Source organism: Barbus barbus (genome assembly GCF_936440315.1).
Source record: "Barbus barbus genome assembly, chromosome: 28".
In the NCBI taxonomy this organism is placed as follows: domain Eukaryota; kingdom Metazoa; phylum Chordata; class Actinopteri; order Cypriniformes; family Cyprinidae; genus Barbus; species Barbus barbus.
Window position 1 is genome coordinate 9,441,507 of NC_136756.1, and position 23,663 is coordinate 9,465,169.

Here is a 23,663-nt window from a genome sequence, read left to right on the forward strand (position 1 = left end):
TTTCCGATGATCTTTCCTTCAAATCTTTTTATCCTGGATTTCAATCACACCTGGATATCCTCCTCCGTCGACCAATCAACTGGATTATAAAAAAATAAATAAACTCAACAAAACAACATTTGCCTGTCATCTCTCACGGTGCCCTGATCTGCATCATTTCCTGTCCGCTGCCCAATCGCGTGCTGTCTCTCTGCTACTCTCTCCTCTTCCTGCTCTCTGGAAAGCAAATGAAGAATCGTGGGCTGAGGGAAGTTTCTGTGTGCTAGTGAAAAAGAACAATCTGTGCCAGAGGAAGGTTCTGCAGCAGCTCTGCTGTAGAACATGTTCTCTAAAGGGCTGAAGGAACTTTTCCGGCCCCACTTGCCGCTCACGTTCCGCTAATTTATATTCCAGTCGGGAACCTCGAATATGGGACTACATCGTGAGGTTTCCTGATGCCAGAACTACAACAAACCTACCTTTATCTCTGTGTGTCTGTATGTCTGTATGAATGCGAGTGTGTCGACAGAAGCTGTCAGGGTGGTGCGACTGGGATCAGTAATAAACAGCAAATCATACATGTCAGTATTTTGTGACCAAAGCATGGATGCCAAATTTTTGTACCTTTTTCTTCGTTTTGGGTCCAAGAGAAGAATTTGGAGCGACATGCTGAGCGTTGAAGCGGCGGTTCTTTATTTTTCCACAGTTTCACGCATGATGACGACAACAATGATCAAAGCCAGTTTGTGCATATTCTGAATTATACACACTCAGAGAACCTCTGCGAGTTTCAGCAAGACCTCTGTGAGCAAAGGGACACGCAAACCATAGCACAGGTTCATCCACTGACCTTCATGCCTGCGGTCAAATCGATAGCTGACTCTGGAGGTACAAGGTACAATAAGTACTTTCTGAAGCGACGAGTATTGTACTAACACTAACGACCTGCCGTTTAGCCGAGCAAATAAGATGAATGCGTTACGTCAGGTGGTCTCACTGATCAGAAATTCTTCACCTCAGGCTCATATCTCATACTTGTTTTGTGTGTGTGCGTGTTTTGTGTTTCAGCATCGTTGCATAAATGGAAAAATAGGTTTTTGTAAAACCTAAACATAAGTAAGTGATCCCTGAAGAATCGTTGACTGGTTTGAAGTACAGGTTTTAGTCGTGGTAGCTAAATGAGGTTTGAAATACGTTTAAATTAATTTGATCTCATCAATCCATTGTATCGTTTTAAAACAAATCCCTAAGCGTGCATTTTTATATCTCGCCATTTCAAAAAACAACTCCACAATATTAATCCTAAATGATTCATGTAAAGAACTTTATTTACAGCGCAGTGTCCGTTTCAACCGCTTTCCTCAAGAACTATTTATATTTTATTGACTCATCACGGAAATGTTAAATTGCTCGACTTTAAAATGGGCACCTAAAATAGTTCATCATTCCAGGTCTTTATGAAAGTAACAAGTCTGTGATTCACGTATGTAACTGGTGCTATTGACATAATGGAGTTATTAGAGAGTGTTTTTGAATTCACATTTCCATTAGATATTTGTGAGTTCGAATCGAGTGTCTAGATTGGCCGTATTTACTGTATGTCCCTATTGCAGTATCTTGGGAAACAGAAAAATACTTGAGGGAGTATACTACGTTTTAATAAAGGTCAGAAACGAGGTGAAATGTTTAGTTATACTAATAGTACTACACAATGCAAATTAGACTTCTACATTCATTAAGGACATGTTTGACCAATCCGCTTTTGCGCAATGTTAAGGGGATTACTATGTCTTTTATTTATGAATGATGTGGTTTAAGATGACGTAGCCTTTTATTTATGAAAAAGATTTATAAATAGTCATAGTTCAAATGAGTTGTGTTCTGTGGATGGGATTGTCCAACCACTTCATGCTAATTGTGTATTCATGACACAAAAAAAAGTTGTAGTATGATTGTACGTTTTCTGCGAACTCAATACATGCAACGTTACATAACTAATGTTATATAGGATTACGAGAATCAGTCTATGTTCAAATGTGTTACATTTACTCTGTTCTGGCAACGTTTTTTCTTAATGTATATATGTATTTTTATCACTATTAACCTTAAATATATTTTGAACCCATGTTCAATTGAAATAAGGGGAAAATGGATGATCAAGTTTTCTAAAATTATTTTGTATTTCTGTTTTTAGCCAACTGCCACGAACAGTTAGTCTAGATGAAGATGTGTTGTAGTCAGGGCCAAGAAAAATGTTTTATCAAGTAGAGAAGACTGGACGAAACAAATGGTTTACTGATCTTTTTATTAATGAACTTTAAAATAAAAATAAGTCTCAGAGATTAAAAGAAACTACTTTTGTTTGCTCGTTTAGATTCTGGGCTACTTTCGGGGAAGTCAGACTTAAATTGGGTGAAACAATTGCATAGCAGTGAGCCAAGTCATATATAGAGTTCAGAAAGTCATAGAGCTCTTTTGACTTGGATCTGTATACAACCACCCTAGCAACCACATAGCAACATGCTAAATCACACTCAGAAAAGCACACAAAACTAGTGTTTTGGTGGCGAGTTTTACACTGACAAGCACCGCTCACTTTTTCATCGTAAAAATATTGTGTTCTCAAACCGCTTGTTTACTTTGACTTCAAGAGATATAGTTCAGAGTTGAATTCTTGTGGAGAACTGGTGTGAGAATGATTCAACTTCTCCTTGTTTTCTTTATAAAAGGCCCTTTTTGTTTTGAAGAGAACAATTCGGCATTTGACCGAGAGATATTCAACTCGAATGCGCAGTGGTCACAATGACTTTAAAAGAGACAATATATGCGTAGCCCCTTGTTCTGACCTGTGGCCGTTTCCTTTAGAACCAGCATTTCTAAAATATTTGCGGCTCCCACACAACCATCGTCACTTTCCTGTGGTGAATAACGTGATAAAGCAATTACTATTGACACATGCTGTTTTAAATGTTATAAACCTTATCTTGAAATATCAAAGCGATTCTTCAGTGTTTTTGCAGTTTCATGTAAACAGTTGAGTGAGAAAACTCATTTAACTGTCATTGGCTTTGGACCCATGCTTAATCTAGTGATTGACAACTCAATTACGGTCATGTAGGGTCATGAGCGGCTGCTTCAGGACTGTCAGAATTGAGTGAATAGAGTGTATCAGAGCGTAAGCCTGAGGTCATCAGAAGGGTCAGCCAGCTATAGATGTCCAGCTCACTCTAAAGGAAATCTCACAAATACATTGCTTAGCCTGGGGTTAAAGGTTAGCTCAATGTATTTCACTTTTCTCACATTCACATAACATCGCTTTGGGATAGTTTTGATCCATTCTGACACCTAGAGAGTGAAAAATATGTTTTGGTTATACTAACAAAGGTGTCAATTTGACTATGTGCAAGATTTTATTGTGGTCAGTTTTTTTGCAACTCGCAAATTATTTTTATTTTTTATTTAGCTTTTAGTTCTTTTAAGTTTTCCGTTTCTAAGGCCTGCTGATTGTATGAGACAATCTTCATAAGCTTTCTTACTGCTTTTGAGAGTGTTCTGATTTATGAATCCTGCATGTGCATGGCCTTTGAATTGTCTGCAATCATAAACGTCAGCTGGTCAATCCTTCAACCAGAAGCCTTTCCTATTAATGCTAAAGCTCTGAACAGGTAAGCACTTTGGTTTCCCTCTCTTTTTGTATGTATGTATATATGTATTTCTTTTTTTTGTTTGGTTGCTTTTTTGTTAGCTTGTTTGTATGTATTTTTTTTACTTGTTTGTTTTGTTCTCATTGTATGTATTTATTTTTTGTTTGTTTAATTTGCTTGTTTCCATGTATTTGTTTTATTTGCTTGTTTCTTTTTTGATTTTGTATTTGTTTAATCTACTTGTTTTGTTTGCTTTATGTATGTTTTGTTTCATTTTCTTGTTTGTTTGCATGTATTTGTATTTGTTTTTGTTTGTTTCGTTAGATCGTTTTATTTGTTTGTTTGCATGTATTTGTTTTTGTTAGCTTGTTTCATTTGCTTTGCATATCATTTTTCAGTTGTTTGTATGTATTTGTTTAATCTGCTTGTTTTGTTTGCTTGTTTTATTTGCTTGCTTGTTTGTATTTGTGTGGTTTGCTTGTTTTGTTAGCATGTTTGATTTTCTAGTTTCGTTTGGTTGTTTGTTTGCTTTTTTTGTATTTAATCAGCTTACTTGTTTTTTTTTTTTACTTGTTTGTATTTTCCTACTTTTCTTAAATGTGCATTCAGGGAAATGTTAGTTATTTCTGATGCTACATACATAAATATACTAATTTAATAAACATAAACCACTGGATTATTTACCAACAAAGCATTTGTTCACAACTGCTAATACAATTTTTGTGCCTACCTTCACTAGATGAAGTGGGATATTCTAGTTAAGGATCTTTATGTAGCTGATGTGTTATCTGTATTTTTGTTTATCAGGGGAGTATTTAAGCAAACCTGATAAATGTGAACTGTGTTCCTCAACTTGCTCAAAGTGCACTGGACCTGAGAGTAAAGACTGCATCAGCTGTGTTTCCACCAGGTGAGGTGTGAACAAATCACCACAGAACCACAGTCAAATAACACCCCGGTGAGACAAGAGGTGCACTGAGTGGAGACAGAATTAAGTTTTTATTCTTTGGCAGGCTCTTTGATAACGGGCAATGTGTGATCAGCTGTGATCCTGGGAAATACAAGAGGGAGAGACAGTGTCATCTTTGCCACCACACATGCCTTGAATGTACAGACGAGGGGCCTGACAAATGTACTCGCTGTAGCAAAGGTAAACGGAGTCATGACTGCCTTACAAAATAGAGGAAAATACAAGCTCTTAACATTGTTCTTATTCTGTTTGTTTTAACACAGATCAGTTCGAAGTGGAGCGGTACCTCTTTGAAGGGGAATGTCGCGTAAGCTGTCCAGAGGGCTATTCCCATTCCTCGAAGGGAACATGTGATCCCTGCCCTCCAAATTGCACTGTGTGTACTTCTACAGGCCACTGTCTCCACTGCACCCCCTCCTACTACCCTAAAGACGGGACGTGTGCTAAACTGGAGTGTGGACTGGGTCAGTTGCATCATAACTGTTCTAGAATGTTCTCGATTGCTTACTTGGCCTTTTCCATGTTTCTTTTTTGTGATGTTAAGTTTCTGGTTACTTTTTTTTGGAATGTGAGTGAGGTTTATTTGAAAATTCTTTTGAAAATCGAATTAGTGGTTGAGCTGTAGGCGCAGTGTTAAAAACACATTGCCACTGCCAAAACATTTTTGTGTTTACTTTTTTGCCAGTATTTTTCACCATAATGTTCCCAATGGATGAATCTCACAAAACCTGTCAGGAAATGACATATATCGTATTTATGATGTATGGTGTATGTGTTTATACATTATGATGATAGTAGATGTTTTGCTGCTTGTGTTGTTGTTTGTATTGCTGCTCTATCAATGAAAATATGGTGTTCATTTTTTTTAAATGTTTTTGAAAAGGGTATCTTCTGTTCACCAAGGCATCAAAAATACATCAAAATACATCAAAAGTACAGTAAAAACAATATTGCAACATTGTAAAATATTATAGTTAAAAAAAATGTTTTCTAATTTATTCCTGTGAAACAAAGCTGGATTTTCAGCATCATTACTCCAGTCTTCAGTGTCACATTTATTATTATTAGCAACATTGAAACCAGGTACACTGATTAATATTTTGTGGAAATCGTGAGAATTTTTGTAGGATTTTTTTTGGTGAATAGAAAGTTTATAGGAAAAGCATTTTTTATAAAATAGTATTTTTCACTACTCATCAATTTAATGAGTCTTTGCTGAAGAAAAGTATTTAAAAAATAAAATCCTACTGACCCCATACTTTTGACCAGTACTATAAAAAACTCAGCAATAGTATACTGTGATTAAGTAAAAAAAAAAATGCAATTATGATTTAATGAATCTTTTAAGTCATGAATCTATTAACTTCAAAAGGGGGAAATGCACTTAACTGTAATGAAACTAATGTGACACAAAATTCTAATGGATCTAAAAATACACAAAAATATATTTTCTATGTTTTGATTTTTGCAGTGCTGTTTAACAAAGACATGTATTCACGAGATTCACCCCACTAGACAGAAGTTCTTCTCTCTCATTTTGTGTGCTGTGCTAGATCGCTTTAGCCTATGTATATCTGTAAATCTAACTCTATGGATGTTGTTTGGCTTCTCACGACACCCACTGCTGTTTATCTAATCTTCTTCACAAATTGTTATCACAGTCAAAGATGAGCGCTGAGCATGAGGGAAGAGCTTGTCTGCAGAAGTCAGACTGAAATAGCACCAGAAATGAGACAGAAATTCTTATCATTAGTGGCAGACATGTATAAACGGGTCCTGTGCTCTGGCCTCCAGGGCTACCACACACTACTGTGTGCACACACGCAGCCTCTGTCGGTGTCAATTTAGACTCACGCACACATGCAATACAGACATTATCTGATTTTTATGTACATCTGTATCATGCATTTTTCATTTCCATGTTAGCAACACTAATTCTGCTGACTCGTGGTGTGATACTTGTTCTTGTATAGGTGATGCAGCTGACTCTGATCAAGAAGACTGTGTAACCTGTGAGGAGGGCTGTCAGCAATGCCTCACTGGTCAGTATATCATTATTTGGATGGATGTGTGCACAACAAGGCATTGCTCATGAAGAAATTAAATGCATCATGTTTTTAGCAAAAAACAAACAAAACAAAAAACAAAAAAACATCCTTGGTATAAAGTCTTGAAAACATCCGATATAATATTCTGTTTAACATTAGCAGAGGCTAAATTGTTAGTTAAACCTGGAAATAAAGTTTTACCACTTTAAAAATTATTTATATGCATAATTTTCCATTACTATGTTAATTACCCTATAAACCCTAATTTCTAATTTTACCTATCAAATTTTGATACACAAATGTCTAGAGCCACTAAATTATCCCCATGATCAAAACTTGTTACTGAAAACCTATATATATATATATATATATATATATAATAAAGATCTCACTGATTTACATTAGAATCAAAATTTCATGTTTTTGCTTATATGAATAACAGCTGCAGAAAATTGGGCATTTTTGCTCAGTTTGGGACTAAATGGGGAATAAAAATTAGGTGTTTTTCCTCAATTCTGATTCTGGCTATATCATACTATATTCTGACTATATCATCAAAAGCCTGGTGTACCAAATACAGTGGGGAAAAAACTTATTTGATCCCCTGATGATTTTGTATGTTTGCCCACTGACAAAGAAATGATAAGACTATTTGAACAGTGAGAGACGGAATAACAACAAAATCCAGAAAAACGCATTAAAAAAAAGTTATAAATTGATTTGCATTTTAATGAGTGAAATAAGTATTTGACCCCTTCGCAAAACAGGACTTAGTACTTGGTGGCAAAACCCTTGTTGAAAATCAGAGGTCAGACGTTTCTTGTAGTTGGCCACCAGGTTTGCACACATCTCAGGAGGGATTTTGTCCCACTCCTCTTTGCAGATCCTCTCCAAGTCAAGGTTTTGAGGCTGATGTTTGGCAACTCGAACCTTCAGCTCCCTCCACAGATTTTCTATTGGATTAAGGTCTGGAGACTGGCTAGGCCACTCAAGGACCTTAATGTGCTTCTTCTTGGGCCACTCCTTTATTGCCTTGGCTGTGTGTTTTGGGTCATTGTCATGCTGGAATACCCATCCATGACCCATTTTTAATGCACTATCCGGCTTCAATGCCCTAGCCCTGACGGTGGTCCCCCTGATGGCCCCGTCCATCGTCCCTTTGATGCGGTGCAGTTGTCCTGTCCCCTTAGCAGAAAAACACCCCCAAAGCATAATGTTTCCTCCTCCATGTTTGACGGTGGGGATGGTGTTCTTGGGGTCATGGACAGCATTCCTCCTCCTCCAAACACAGCGAGTTGTGTCAATGCCAAAGAGCTGGATTTTTGTTTCATCTGACCTCAACACTTTCACCCAGTTCTCCTCTGAATCATTGGCAAACTTCAGACGGGCCTGTACATGTGCTTTCTTGAGCAGGGGGACCTTGCGGGTGCTGCAGGATTTCAGTCCTTCACGGTATAGTGTGTTACCAATTGTTTTCTTGGTGACTATGGTCCCAGCTGGCATGAGATCATTGACAAGATCCTCCCGTGTAGTTCTGGGCTGATTCCTCGTCGTTCTCATGATCATTGAAACTCCACGAGGTGAGATCTTGCATGGAGCCCCAGACCGAGGGAGATTGACAGCTATTTTGTGTTTCTTCCATTTGCATATAATCGCACCAACTGTTGTCACCTTCTCACCAAGCTGCTTGGTGATGGTCTTGTAGCCCATTCCAGTCTTGTGTAGGTCTACAATCTTGTCCCTGGCATCCTTGGACAGCTCTTTGGTCTTGGCTATGGTGGAGAGTTTAGAATCTGATTGATTGATTGCTTCTGTGGACAGGTGTCTTTTATACAGATGACAAACTGAGATTAGGAGCAGCCCCTTTAAGAGAGTGCTCTAATCTCAGCTCCTTACCTGTAGAAAAGACACCTGGGAGCCAGAAATCTTGCTGCTTGATAGAGGATCAAATACTTATTTCACTCATTAAAATGCAAATCAATTTATTACTTTTTTTTTTTATGTGTTTTTCTTGATGATTTTTGTTGTTCTGTCCCTCACTGTCCAAATAAACCTACCATTAAAATTATAGACTGATCATTTCTTTGTCAGTGGGCAAACGTACAAAATCATCAGGGGATCAAATTAATTTTTCCCCACTGTATGATACTCAAATTTTTTTATTTTTTTTTAATTTATTTTATTTGTCAGCCTTTACAGGTTAATTCTACTACTTTTTTAAAATTCTGATTATTAGGCTGATAGTTTAAAATAATTTAAAATTCCTGTAAATGTTTGTTCTAAATTAGTTCAAAATAAAGCATTTCACGAATGGTTTGTGACTTTGGGCCCGTTTTTGCTCTTGATGCACCAGTGATTTCTATGCCTGTGTTGTGCACAAATGATAGGGGTTGTGTGTGCGTCTCACCACAGCTTCCAGTATCTCTTTGCATCTGTTATAGTTCTCAAAATGTGAGTATGTCTGGTCTGTATCTCAAAATGTGGCAGGCTGCCTGCATCTGCACTTCAAGGCAGCATTATTTGGCATCATGGCTCAGAAAAGTCGTGTCCACAATGATGTCTAGGTAGGCTGCTCACCAGCTTGTGAGACACAGCAAGTCAGTGTGTCAAGATCAAAGTAAAGACACAGATAATTGTCTAACACCAGCCCGCAGCTTTTCGGCCCATTTAAATCCGATAAACCGATAAAATTTAAGAGACACGTATAATCTTTCCTTCAACAAAAAGATTTGGAATACCATCTGATACTAGAAACACAAAAACCTGATATCTTCCCCTCAGATCATATTTGATGTGAGTGGTGATATTCCGTCCATCACTGTCGCCCTCTGTTGGTTAGTGTAGTATTGCAAGAATAATGCCTTATTCAAACAGAGGAACAATAAAAGAGATGTTTAAAGCTTAAAAACGGTAGTTTCTCATTTTTATCATCTGGTCATTCGTGCCTGTTCACATTCATTTCTTTCTCTGCAGCAGCTCACACAGATAAACAATGCTTTGGCGAACTTCCTGAACGGTTTTATTTTTTCATTCAGGGCTGAAACACATAAGAGAGTCAAACCAAAGAAACTTAGTTGTATAAATTCCTGAGACAACCTACTAGTAACACAACAGTATTAACGTTCTTGAAATGTGAAATGTATGTGAGAACTACAGCAATGTCGTCCTCTGCTGGTTACCATAAATAAATAAAATCTGCATTTTATTAAAAGTTAAGAAATCAATAGTTATTTCAGTAGCTACTGAGTCATTTCTGTTTCTATGAAGAGTGCATTAACGGTATGTCTTTTCCCTTAGTGAATCCCGAGCATTGTATGTCTTGTTTGCCGGACTATTATCTGTAAGTCTGTCTCATGTTTTTTAACTTTGTGACTTCATAATGAGTTATAATTAGGGTCGGGAATTGAAAATCAATTCCAATTCTGGATACTTAAGGTCAGGAATCAGATAGCCTATTGGTTGTAAAATTTATATTTCAATTCCAATTATCAATTCCTGTGTGCACCTTTTTTTTATTTTTTAATTGGCGAAAAGGGGCTGTTAAAAATATGTAGCTGGCTGATATTTGTTCATGGTATTCAGCAGCAATTAAATGTTTTGCAAAAAGAGACATAGAATAAATAGGTTTAATATCTAAACGTTTGACTTTTAACCACACTGGAATTGAAACTGGGAATCGATAAGTAGAATCAGAATCGGAACTGGAATTGATGATAAAATTCAAACAATACCCAGCCCTAGTAATAATAGATGTGCTAATGATGTAAAGTATAATAGATGATGTATTTCTGCAGGCTGAAATCGAGCTGTCACAAGATGTGCCCTGAGAGGACTTTTGAGGACAAGTTGTCCATGAGGTGTGCTCGATGTGATGATCACTGTGAGACCTGTGATGCCTCTCAATGTTACCTGTGTGAGGAAGGCTTCTTCCTGTCAGGTGAGATGAGCAGAGATGTCTGTATCAGCATTCAGATTTTGTGTCTGTGCTGTATGTGTGCAATATGCCTTTGAAGGCGCATCTGGAGAAATACATTTTGATGCAGTTATCAAGAGAGACAGACGTGCTGTTGCTAGTCCTGGTATTTGCTGCGCTGTCTTTTGATTTCTCAGTTACAGATGTAGAGAGGCACATGACTAGTTGTCACATTTTTGGTTTATGTTTGAAAGTCATAGAAAGTCATAGTCAAGAACTTGTGTGCATATAAACATATCACATGCTACTACATAGAAAAAAAAGTGAATTGAATATACACTGAGCCTTTGTGACAACATGCCCCAGTTATGTATGCATCAAGTAATCTGTTGTTGGCTTTTGAGGAGACTCTGAATAGAAGCTGGTTTAGACACATGTGCACACATATGGCATATAGAGTATTTTTAAACAGAGTTAGTATAGTTTAGAATTTTTATTTAATTTTTATTTCTATTTCTGTCTTATTGTATTTAGCTAATTTGTATTTTAATTAGGTTTTTGTGAGTTCTCACTATATTATTGTCAGTTTTACAATGGACCATCAAACTCATAAACTGTTTTAGACTCAGGAAAATATATTTGTCTCCGTTTTTTCCCAGATATAGTAGTTTTTATTTTTATTTCTGTTAGCGAAAATGTTCTTATTTAGTTTTCGTTTTTGTTAACAAAAATAGCATGCGTTTTGACCTTTATTATTTGCAGTGAAAAGTGTTTTGTTTTTTGTTTACAACCTGAATTCTGGAAATGTTGGGACGTTTTTTACATTTGAATAAAATGAAAACGAAAAGACTTTCAAATCACATGAACCAATATTTTATTCACAATAGAACATAAAAAATGTTTAAATGGAGAAATTGTACAATTTTATCCACTAAATGAGCTCATTTCAAATTTGATGCCCTCTACAAGTCTCAAAAAAGTTGGCACAGGGGCAACAAAGGGCTGAAAAAGCAAGACATTTTGAAAAGATTCAGCTGGGAGAACATCTAGCAAGTAATTAAGTTAATTGACATCAGGTCTGTAACATAAAAGGGATGTCTTAGAGAGTCTCTCAGAAGTAAAGATGGCCAGAGGCTCTCCAATCTGTTAAGAAGTACGTAAAAAGGTTCCTCAACATCAAATTGCAAAGGCTTTGCAAATCTCATCATCTAAAGTGCATTACATCATCAAAAAGATTCAGAGAAACTAGAGAAATCTCTTTGCGTAAGGAACAAGGCTGAAGACCTTTGGATGCCCGTGGTCTTCGGGCCCTCAGACGACACTGCATCACTCATCGTGTCCGTGTCCTCCGGGCTAAAGAGGAGTGAGACCTTCCAGCGTGTCATCAGCATTCAGTTCAAAAGCCAGCATCTCTGATGGTATGGGGGTGCATAAGTGCATACGGTATGGGCAGCTTGCATGTTTTGGAAGGCACTATAAATGCTGAAAGGTTTATATAAAGGTTTTAGAGCAACATATGCTCCCCTCCAGACGACATGTATTTCAGCAGGACAATGCAAAACTACACACTGCAGCTATTACAACAGCATGGGTTCGTAGTAGAAGAGTCCGTGTGCTGAATTGGCCTGCCTGCAGTCCAGATCTTTCACCTATAGAGAACATATGGCACATCATTAAACAAAAAATATGTCAAAGATGACCGTGAACTCTACAGCAGCTGTAAACCTATATCAGGTAAGAATAGGACCAAATTCTAACACCCAAACTCCAGAAACTCATAACCTCGATGTCCAGACGTCTTCAAACTGTTTTGAAAAGAAGAGGAGATGCTACACCATGGTAAACATGCCCCCGTCCCAACAATTTTGAGACCTGTAGCAGGCATCAAATTTGAAATGAGCTCCTTTTGTGCATAAAATTATAAAATTTCTCAGTTTAAACATTTGTTATGTTATCTATGTTCTATTGTGAATAAAATATTGGCTCATGTTATTTTAAATTCCTTTAGTTTTCATTTTATTCAAATTTAAAAACCGTCCCAACATTTCTGGAATTCGGGTTGTACTTTGTTTTCCATTTTCACGTTTTGTTACTTTGTTTTGTTTTTTTTGTTTTTTTTTTGGTTCCGTTTTAGGTTTTTTGTTTTGATATTTTAGGGCTGCCAAAGTTAATGAGCAATCACTTAAAATGTTTAGCTGTGTTAAATTTCTGTTTTATTGCGGTCTAGTGGCATTTTAAAGTTTTATGCGGACAGATTAAGAAGTTTTATAATACACCATCAAAGTATCTTTTTAATTTTTAGTCACTTTTTCCCTGTTGTATTAGTATTTACTTTAAGTTAATGTAAATGTTTTATTTCAATATTAGTTTACATTTTTTATAATATAACCGCAAAAACAGCAGATAGCATCCATGCATTAGCTGAGTGGTAAAACTTTGAACCCTCATTTAAGCCTCCTCCTGCCCAAATATCTGTCTGTTAACTGAAATCCTGTGTTTCTGCAGATGGCACATGTGCAAAAACCTGTAAGGAGGGTTTTTATGCTGACACGAAGCAGGAGTGCGAGCCGTGTCACCACACATGTCGATCATGTGGAGGTCCGGACTATAACGATTGTGATTCCTGTGAAGATGACATGTTTCAGGACGGGAGTCAATGCATCAGCATGCGCAAAATCAAGTGTCCTGATGAAAAATTCCTAAACAGTATGAAAGATTCATTTCAATAAGTCATTATTTTAATAAAAGTAAATATGAGTTATATTGGTTTTAAAGTCTTTGCCAATCTTTTAAAACATCTGATTCTTTGTTCACTGATTTTGTGTTTGTGTGTGCAGGTCAGAATGAGTGTGAGCAGTGTGATTCCTCCTGTAGGACGTGTTCAGGGAATCGGAAAGACCAGTGTGATTCCTGTCAGGAAGGTGAGTGAGCTTCAGTAGCGCCTCCAGTCTATATATTTCTCATATGCAAGTGCAGAAAGATTATCTTTGTCAAATATTGAGAGCTGGAATCTATATGCATGTTTGTATGTCTACACAGGTATGTTTCTCACCAACAGCCAGTTGTGTGTGTCCGTTTGTCCACGTGAGACTTATAGGAACCAGACGAGTGGGCGCTGTGAAGACTGTTCATCAGGCTGTTTGACGTGTTTGGACGCCCATCACTGTCTGAAGTGCAAAAATGCCTTTGGTCCGCTCTACCTGCAGGACGGCAAATGTGTTGCTGAGTGTAAAAGGTCAAAAATGTTCTTTCAAAACACGATGCTACATGTTCAAACGCATGGTCTCATGCACACACACAAACATTTTATTATTTTGTTTATTTTTCTTTTTCCTTTCTCACATTTTTTGTTTTTGTTTTCTATGCTTTTTTTTTAAGTTCATTTTTGTTCATTTTAAGTTCATTCCACAAAATCGTTGCCTTTTGCGTCCCTAAGAAATAATTTAATATAACAACTGATAAATTTGCAATTTAAAAACATACCCAATACTATGTATTCTTTCATCAATATTACATCATAAACGTCAGTTAAATATTTTAAATCATTTAAATAGTATTTATGTTGATAAGAGTAAGGTTTTGGCCTGTGCCTCACTATGATTTTCTTTTCAGCGGGACTTTTAATTTGCAAAATTAAATGGAATCCCAGTGAAAAGAGGGACTAAAAATGCAGCATGTGAAAACTATCACATAGTTCTAATTGAACTATAGTATCTAGTAATGTTTGTGTCGGTTGAGACAAACGAGTTGACAAAAATACCAAAACATGAGGTAGAAAAGTAGTCTCAAAATAATAAATTACATGGCCTAAGATGGCACAATACAATTTTGTGTCTTTTAAAGGTGTCTTTATTTCATGGATATTTAAAAAATGTTGATTGAACTTATTTTATTTTTTTCTGAAAAGGATTTTGTGGAATGATCTTTTATTTTAATTTAGTTGTAGAGAAAATGCAGTTTTATTTTATTTTTTCTTATTATTTCATTTGTCAACACTTTTATTTCTATAGAAAATTCAGTGTTTTATACAATTTAATTGCATTTTATTTATTTATTTATTTTTCTTTTCTTTTCCTTTCTCACATTCTGTTGTTTTATTTTTGTTTTCTATTTTTTTTTTTTTTTTTTTGGTTTCTTGTGTTCTGTTGTGACTTTTGTTTTCTAAAAATTATGTAATGATGAATTTTAAAGTAATTAAGTTTACTTGACTTTTTGGATCAAGACTTTTATTGTGTAGTAATATAATACCTGTGCGGCGTCTTGTTAAAACTCAAAAATATGTGCCATTACCAACGAGATAACAACATTTAGTTGAAGTATGAAAGCTGGAACACGGCCATGCATTAACATACATCTCATAATGTCTGTGTCATCGTCGCAGGGGTTACCCAGAGGTCGATGTGTGTGTCAGCTGTGCCGTGGGATGTGCTTCATGTGAGGGGGAAGCCAATTATTGTCTGAGGTGTGAGGAAGGCTACGTGCATTTCAAAAACTCCTGTGTGCTTCACTGCCCTTCAAGACACTTTGTAAAGAACGGAGTATGTGAGATCTGTCCAAACGGTTGCACCGAATGTGACCAAAGGGGCAAATGCAGTGGTGAGCCTCTCAACATTATTCATCACCGACTGACATTTAATAATAATAACCACTAAAAAACTGTATAATTTACTCTTGTCCCAGGCAAGCGATTTCCTACAAAGCTACACTACTGGTCAAAAATGTGGAATATTTCTTTTTGAGAAGAAGTCTCTTCTGCTCACCAATCATTTATTTGATCAAAAACAAAACATTTATATTTTGAAATATTATTACAATTAAACACAACTGTTTTCTATTTGAATATATTTTAAATGTAATTTATTCCTGTGATGCAGATCAGCACATTAAAATAATTTCTGAAGGATCATGTGACACTGAAGACTGGAGTAATGATGCTGAAAATTCAGCTTTGCATCACAGAAATAAATTATATTTTCTAATTTATTAAAATAAAAACCATTTGTTTTAATTGTAGTAATATTTTACAATTTTACTGTATTTTTAATTAAATAAATGTAACCTTAGTGAACATATTTATCAAGTTCCTTTTACTTCTCTCTATACTGAAGACTGGCATTACCTCTCTGAAGCTTTCTGGATTTATCTTTCTCCCGTTCTCTCAGCATGTAAAGAGTACCACTTCCTGCATCAGGATCAATGTCTTGATGACTGTCCCAAGAGGTATTTTCCAAACGTTGAGCAGAATGAGTGTACGCCGTGTCACAGTGATTGTGCAGAATGTGACGGACCTGATGAAGATGACTGCACCTCCTGTGGCGATTATGGATATGTACGTCACAACAGAAAGTGTCTGTTCCGCTGTCCACCAGAAACGTATCTGGACGGAGCAGAGTGTCGAGGTACAGTACATATTCTCCTTCATTTTGAATTGACAAGGTGATGCTGCATGCGAATTTTCAGCATCATTACTCCAGTCTTCAGTGTCACATGATCCTTCAGAAATTATTCTAATATCCTGATTTACGGCTCAAAAAGCATTTCTGATTATTATCAGTGTAGAAAACAGTTGTGTTGCTTCATATTTTTGTGGAAATCTTGATGCACTATCATTCAAACTTAAAAAAAAATACAATGAATACTTTTATTCAGCAAGGATGCATTAAATTGATCAAAAGAGACAGTAAATACATGTATAATGTTACAAGAATATACTGTATTTTTTATCAAGCAAATGCAGCCTTACATATTAATAACAATCACCCAATCGTGCTATCATTATACTCATACCATACCTGTTTGTTGACACCAAATATGTCTGTTTTTAGAGTGTGACAAGTCCTGCCAGACGTGCTCAGGTCCTCATCCGTCCTCCTGCCTCACCTGCAGAGACAACATGAGGAAGGATGTAAACGGGCACTGCGAGTTCTTCAGTGGCTGCTCTCTGCACACATTCACTGATGAAGACGGCAAGTGCAAGCCCTGTCACAAGAGCTGTCTCCAGTGCTCGGGCGCAGGCAAGGAGCAGTGCCTCAGCTGCAAGCCCAAACACTTCCTGCTCAGTAAGAGCCCACCTGCACACTACATTTCATTTCCATATTTTTTTAAAACTGAGCATTAATGACATTTATTATAAAGCAATCTAGCACAAGAGAAGTTCTTCAATTTGTTAAATAACTGCGAAACAATTTCATAACTGAAGAAGACTAATGACTAATGGAAACGCAGTGTTATGCATTAGTTATACATGCATGATGTAATGTCTTGTACACATGGTCATTCTTCAGATCAGACGTGTGTGTCCACATGTCCGGGTGGTTACTATGTAGAAGAGGGCAAGCAGGAGTGTGTTCAGTGCCACGTGAAATGTGCGTCATGCCGTGGACACCACAGTAATGACTGTATAACCTGTAAACCAGGCCGGCTTCTGCTCGGACACAGCTGCTTCACCACCTGTCCACCAAGGTATCATGTAACTTATTTACTGTATTTAGTGTTTATTTTATATACTTATTTATTTACTTTTACTGTTTTATTTTATTTAATGTAGTTTTTATTATCTTTAGAAATGTATTTACAGTTAAAATGATATCAAATGCAGTGCAACAGGACTGTGTGTCATTTATGTCATTTTTGTAAATTAAACTGAACAAAGAAAATCGTATATTGTCATAATGACAAAGATTCATGTCTTTGAACTCTTTCACCTCTAGGGTGCAGTACATATCTTTTTTGTTTATTGCACATCTATACAATGACATTCTATGGCATTCAATGCCTGTTTCTGCCACTGAATTAAAAAAAATAAAAATGGACTTTTCAAAATTGTCAAATTTGGACAATTCAGATTTGTTTCTGCGTGATATAAACTGGGAATTTTATCTCTCAATGTATTAGTTTGTATCTCTCAATTCTGACGTTGTTTCTCACAATTGTGAGTTTATAGCTCACAATTATGAGAAAAAAAAGTCAGAATTGTGAGAAAGTCACAATTACCTTTTTTTTATTTTTTATTCAGTGGCAGAAATGGGCTTCCATAACATTCTGACATTTTTAAATGGGCAGCGGCTATTTGCACTAAGTGTAAATAGCAATAAGATGCGATTTAAACTGCAAATAGCAATGGATTCTATTTACACCAAGTGAAAATAGCAGTATTTTTTTAATGATATGCTATTTACACTAAGTGCAAATAGCTATGGACTCTATTTACACGCTATTTATACTACTTATTGCAAATAGTGGCAATTATCTGCACCTCAGTATTGTAGTACATTATAAAACAGTATGCAATAATAGTATTGAGTGTAAATTATAGTTTTAATTCAAATTCTTAAATGGATGCCACCTTATTGGGACAATAAAGCCATACACCTACCCTAACCCTACCCGATACTTTTATTTTAAACTTTTTGATTATTTCCTTCATTTATGAGATTTCATTTATTTATGAGATGTCATTTATCGATATGAGATTTGAAAAGGGAGAAAATTTTTTGGCAAAAGGCAGGCTTGAACTTGTATCGATCACGTCAAAAAGCACGCGCCTTACCATCTACGCCACTCAAACTGATGCTGAATTAGTGTCTTTTTAAGTGTTGACTAACCCAATCACGAGTTAGTGTAAATAGCCTTTGCCAACAAGGTGGGCTATTTGCACTTGGTGTAAATAGACACTCCGTTTTTAAATGTGACTTAAGTGGCCAAATGCTGTATTTCTATTAATGGCACTCTTTTGTACTTTATTGTCTTTCTATTAAAATTTGTGAAGCATTTCACCCTCAAAAAGGCCCAAAGTTTTACATACTTTCCTCTGGGTTTATGATCTTGGGTAATAATACAGAAGCGACCGTGTGGTTGAGGAGCTGCTGTCGGTACAGTCCTGCACTCCTGCCATTGTGTGCTTTAGTAAGGCATGTAAACTGCGTCTCTAATTAGTATGCTGTATGTCACTTTGGATGAAAAGCTTCAGCTAAATGCCAAGTTACTGACACTCATTCCAATTATGAGATGAAGTACTTTAAGAGGTCAGTGGGTTAGTCCAGAAAGTCTTTTTGCAATTGAATAGTTTGACCTGAAATTTGCCCCGTCATCTTTATTTCTACTTCATCTTTTTTTATGCACTACGCTTTTATATTTCCTATATTTCTATTGCATCTAAATGCTGTTATTGTGAACTTTCTGTTCATTAGGGAATCCTGAAGAAAATGTATTACAGTTACAAAAATATTAAACAGCTCAACTGTTTACAACATAATCATAAATGCTTTTTGAGCAGCAAATCAGCATATTAGAATGATTTCTGAGGGATCATGTGACACTGAAGACTGGAGTAATGATGCTGAAAATTCAGCTTTGCATCACATGTGTGTGTGTGTATATATATATATATATATATATATATATATATATATATATATATATATATATATATATATATATATATATATGCATTAAAACCTGCCACAGCTGAAACAAACTCACATGGGTTTATAACAACATATATTATAACAAGGTGAAGTAATGACAGCATTTTCATTTTCAGTTTCTCACCCAGTTCTTTCACTATAGGATAGAGAACAGATGGTTAAAAGGCCACAAAAAAGGACATTGTGGATTCTCTGAATCGGGGTTTCCCAGTGTCATAAGATTGTCACATTAATATCATCACTATGACTGCTCACCAGAACTAACTGAAACTAATAATTTACCGTTTCAGTTTGTTGGAATATGTTTCAGACTAAATGGCAACAAAATACATGTGCAACAAGATGTTCAATAATTGCTAGAGAGGTTTTTCTACTCTTTATAACTGATGCTGCTTGAGCAGGTTAAACTGGTAGAATATATAACAGTCAGAAACTAATGCTTTCATTTGAAACCATAGATTATTATGAGAAACATGAAAGTAGCACAACGATGCCATGGGCAAAGGTCAAATATATCGTTTAGCAGTAATTATACAGAAACATTTCAGTGTCAGGTATATTATAATGCTCAAAGACCTGCTTTTGACGCAACAAAATCGTGATTATTAAAAAATGATGTTTTCCAAAAGATAGCATTGTAATACATGTCTGTATTTCCCCTGCAGTTACTTTGTGGACGCCTCCAGCAGAGCATGTCGAGAGTGTGACCACACATGTGAGGAATGCTCAGGAAGCAGCCGTTTCTGTCTCAGCTGTAGAGATGGATACTTCCTGTTGAGAAAGTCCGGACAGTGTCTGCGTACATGCCCATCAAACTACTTCCCTCACACTTTAAACGGAGATTGCCAAAGATGCCACCCCTCCTGTAAAACATGCAAGGGTAAGACTCGCCACATGCCTGCAACTGTCAAATAAACAAATAGGGTTGCACAGCAATCGTGATATATAGTTTAATCTGATTGTGAAATTAAGTGCTGTAACATGTTTAGAGTGGCAGATTTCAAAGTCCAGCTATAAACTCAAAATAAAACACTTAAAAAAACAAAAAATGTCATATTTGATCTATTTACTTTTGACATAAGGAACTGAACTCTGACTTTTTAGAAAGTTGTCTTTCATCCTGCATTTTAAATCCATTTTAGACCGTTTTTATCAGAGTGCAGATGATATTATTTGTGTACCTCAGCATGATTTAACTAGTCTGTCATGTGATCGACAGGCTCTGGTGCGATCTCCTGTACATCATGTTATGACGGTTTCGAAATGAATGTAGGAATCTGCTCATCTACGTGTCTATTTGGGGAATATCCTATCCGTGTGGTAAATGTCTCTTTAATAGAGTTTTATCAAATCTGTAATGTGCTAATGTAACTATATTGTAGTGTTTTTTTTAAAGTTAATTTTCTCTCTTATAACTTCATTTGTTTATCTTGTATTTCATTACTTCCTGATATTTCTTAGCCATTCAAATGTACATTAAATGTGTGAACACACCCTTTAATAGATTACTCTAGACAAATTCCTTATTTGAGATATTTTTTAGTTCTTTGTAACATGTTTTGTGTTTTGCACAGAATAATGCGCCTCATGCAAAGACATGTGCCCCATGTGACCCGTCCTGTACTGAATGTAAAGGTCCGGGACCCTACAGCTGCATCTCGTGCCCTGTTCTACAGCGCCTCACAGAGGACGGGAGGTGTCTTTATTGCTGTGGAGAGAAAACGCTCACAAGTTCCTCAAGATTTCCCTCAGAATGCTGCCAGTGCCACGCACTGAATGGTACAAGCTTGAAATGCATTCATTCTACACTGAAAAAAAAAAAAACATTGAATGTCAAACCATTTTCACTTAGAAATTGCTAGTAATTTCATAAATACACACAAAGAAACGACAAGTAACACAAAGACTAGTATTTTTTAAAAATGTACTCCAATAATCTTTGTTTTATTTGCATCTTCAAAAATGTACATCCTTGAAAATGTTTTGACTGTGAATGACATGCTTAAAAGGAAATTTAGTTTTAACTGTCATTTATAAGACAGTTTGAGTCTTTAAAACGGCAAAAAATAGAAATATATAATTATATATTTCAGTGTTATTTACATATGAATGCACTATTATAGAATTTATTCATATTAAATTTATTTATTTTCTTTTTTTATTTTAGTTTTAGTAATCTTATGTGCTTGTTATTTTAAATAGTTTAAATAGTTAATATTTCTATTTAGCTTCAGTTTTAGATTTATTAATTTTGGTACTTCAGCTTATTTTATTTCAGTTATTTGCCAAGGTTAAAAAAAAAAAGAAAAAAAAAAAGTCTAATATTTATATTTTATTTCAGCCTCATTTCAATTAACATTTGTAACAGTTTTAGTAAAAAATAACAACACTGATATATTTAAACAGCTTTACAGATAAAATTATTTATAGCAATTATTTGTATTAGCACACACACACACACACACACATATATATATACAAACTCACATTTCTGCTTAACACCCTGACAAATTCAAATATTGCATGCATTTTTCTTTGATTTTAAAAACCTGAGAATGAAATACAAATTTATTTTCTGTCACATGCCATCAATGCCTGAGCCAGCCATGTAAGATTCACATAATACTGTTTCATTAGATAACACTGACTCAAAGCGGGAAATTTGACTAAATTATGGTTTGTACATTTTTTGGAGCTTTCAGTGTGAATCCATTGATCTTTTATCTCTCTTTTCTCAGATGAATGCATTGTCGCACTGAGATACAACCTCTTCAGCAATGATCCAGTGACTTCGGTTTATCCTGGCCTTGTTGTTTTCACTGTCATATTTGTGCTGGTGAGCTTGTGGCTTGCCATTTTTCTCTTCCTGCATTTTCGCCAGAAGATCAGCGTCAAATCGAACGGCTACACCAAAATTGTAGACGACCCCTTCACATCTGCGACCCTCAGTGACAGCATGAAGGCGGAGTATTGCGATAAAGAAGTAGGCCAAGAGGATGACGAGGAGGACGACGAGGACATTGTGTACATGGGGATGGATGGGATAGTGTATCGAAAGTTTAAATACAGCCTGTTGGAGGGAGATGAGGAAGGGGAGGAGGTGGAGCTGGAATATGATGATATGTATACTCTCACTTAAAACACAAAAACCTGTTTAATTTGTTTGATATATGCATATCAATACTTTATTTATTACCATTTTGACATGCAGAAACCCACCAATCAACAGAAACAGTTGTCCCAAATATCACAATTACTCACCATGATGTTCTAAACCCACATGATTTTATTTCTTCTGTGGAACACAAAAGATGATATTCAGCAGAATGTGCAAGCTGCTCTTTTACATACAATACTGAATTGTCAGTAAATTGATGCACTGAAAAGTGAATTCAAAAGGCTTGGAATAAAGTGCAGGAGTCATACGGGCTGTTGTTTGTATGCTTTTTTCTTGACAGACTCTGGTCTCCATCCACTTCAAATGGAAAAGAGCATCTTTGATGGTGCAAATGCAAATCTAATACTTACTCTTTTGGTAAGTAGCTAAATATTAAATACCATGTGACGGTATCACAAGTTTTCATGTTTATGTCATGCTTGCTTCATGTTTGTAGTTAAAGGAATATGTCACCCAGAAATGAAAATGTACTCTCCTTCAGGACATCCAAAATGTAAATGAGTTTGTTTGTTCATCTGAACCGATTTGGTAGAAATGTAGCAGTACATCACTTGCTCACCAATGCATCCTCTGCAGTGAATGGGTGCCGTCAGAATGCGAGTCCAAACAGCTAATAAAAACATCACAATAATCCATAAGTAATCCATGTGACTCCAGCCCATCAATTAGCATCTAGTGAAGTGAAAAGTGTTCTTAAATCTGTTTATTACAAATATTTATTTGGACTGCAGAGGATCCATTGGTGAGCAACTGATGTAATGCTAAATTTCTTCAAATCTGTTTTAATGAAATAACCTCATCCACATCTTTGATGGTCTGAGGGCGAGTATATATTCAGCAAATTGCCATTTTTGGGTGAACTATTCCTTTAAGACCTGTAATGATTTATACAGTGTATTGACAGTCCTTTTCAAATGTTAGCTGATTAAACAGTCTGTTATCTATAAAAGATGACGAATAGGGCATTATATCTTCTTGTTGTGGGTTTATCTCACTTAAATTTGATTACTTGATTAAATTAACACATGCTGAAAACATCAGGTATACAGGTGCTGGTCATAAAATTAGAATATCATGAAAAAGTTTATTTATTTCAGTAATACCATTCAAAAAACACTAAAGATAGTTATAATCATCAAAATTAAAGGAAATAAACATTTGAAATATATCAGTCTGTGTGTAATGAATGAATCTAATATACAAGTTTCACTTTTTGAATGGTATTACTGAAATAAATCCACTTTTTCATGATATTCTAATTTTATGACCAGCACCTGTATGTACTGTAGATCTTCAGAAACTGGTTTTGCAAACCAGAATAACAAAGATAATTATATAGTACATTTTTTGAAAATGTTTTATCTTAACCTCTGCATGAAAGTTTTTATACTTCATATTCATTTTATGAATTTAGCACAATAAACCATAAACTAATTATTCAAACATAAATTACTTGCACACTACTGTTCAACATTTTGGGTTGAGCCCTGCCATAAAAAAAGTAT

At 35.8% G+C, this 23,663-nt stretch overlaps 2 protein-coding genes across 3 annotated transcripts in view; both read left to right on the forward strand.

Annotated features, from left to right (window-relative positions):
- Positions 1-2,323, forward strand: part of LOC306848767 (proprotein convertase subtilisin/kexin type 5-like) — a 40,405-nt gene extending 38,082 nt beyond the window's left edge. Inside the window, exon 21 of one of the 2 annotated variants that reach the window (XM_079383527.1) lies at positions 225-2,323. In XM_079383527.1, coding sequence (XP_079239653.1) covers positions 225-340 — 116 coding nt within the window. In that variant the 3' untranslated portion in view covers positions 341-2,323. The remainder of the gene's footprint in view (positions 1-224) is intronic. The other variant, XM_079383528.1, reaches the window with a different exon arrangement.
- On the forward strand, positions 834-22,119 carry LOC306848294 (proprotein convertase subtilisin/kexin type 5-like; the record flags this gene model as incomplete). The annotated part of the gene is made up of 18 exons (XM_079382748.1): positions 834-867; positions 4,431-4,533; positions 4,637-4,773; positions 4,857-5,057; positions 6,567-6,635; positions 9,029-9,092; positions 10,436-10,578; positions 13,060-13,260; positions 13,392-13,475; positions 13,594-13,789; positions 14,936-15,150; positions 15,717-15,953; positions 16,380-16,613; positions 16,839-17,016; positions 19,646-19,860; positions 20,200-20,300; positions 20,555-20,759; positions 21,719-22,119. The coding sequence occupies 18 exons, from the start codon at positions 834-836 to the stop codon at positions 22,117-22,119; spliced, it is 3,018 nt and encodes a 1,005-aa protein (XP_079238874.1).
- Between the last annotated feature and the right edge of the window lie 1,544 nt (positions 22,120-23,663).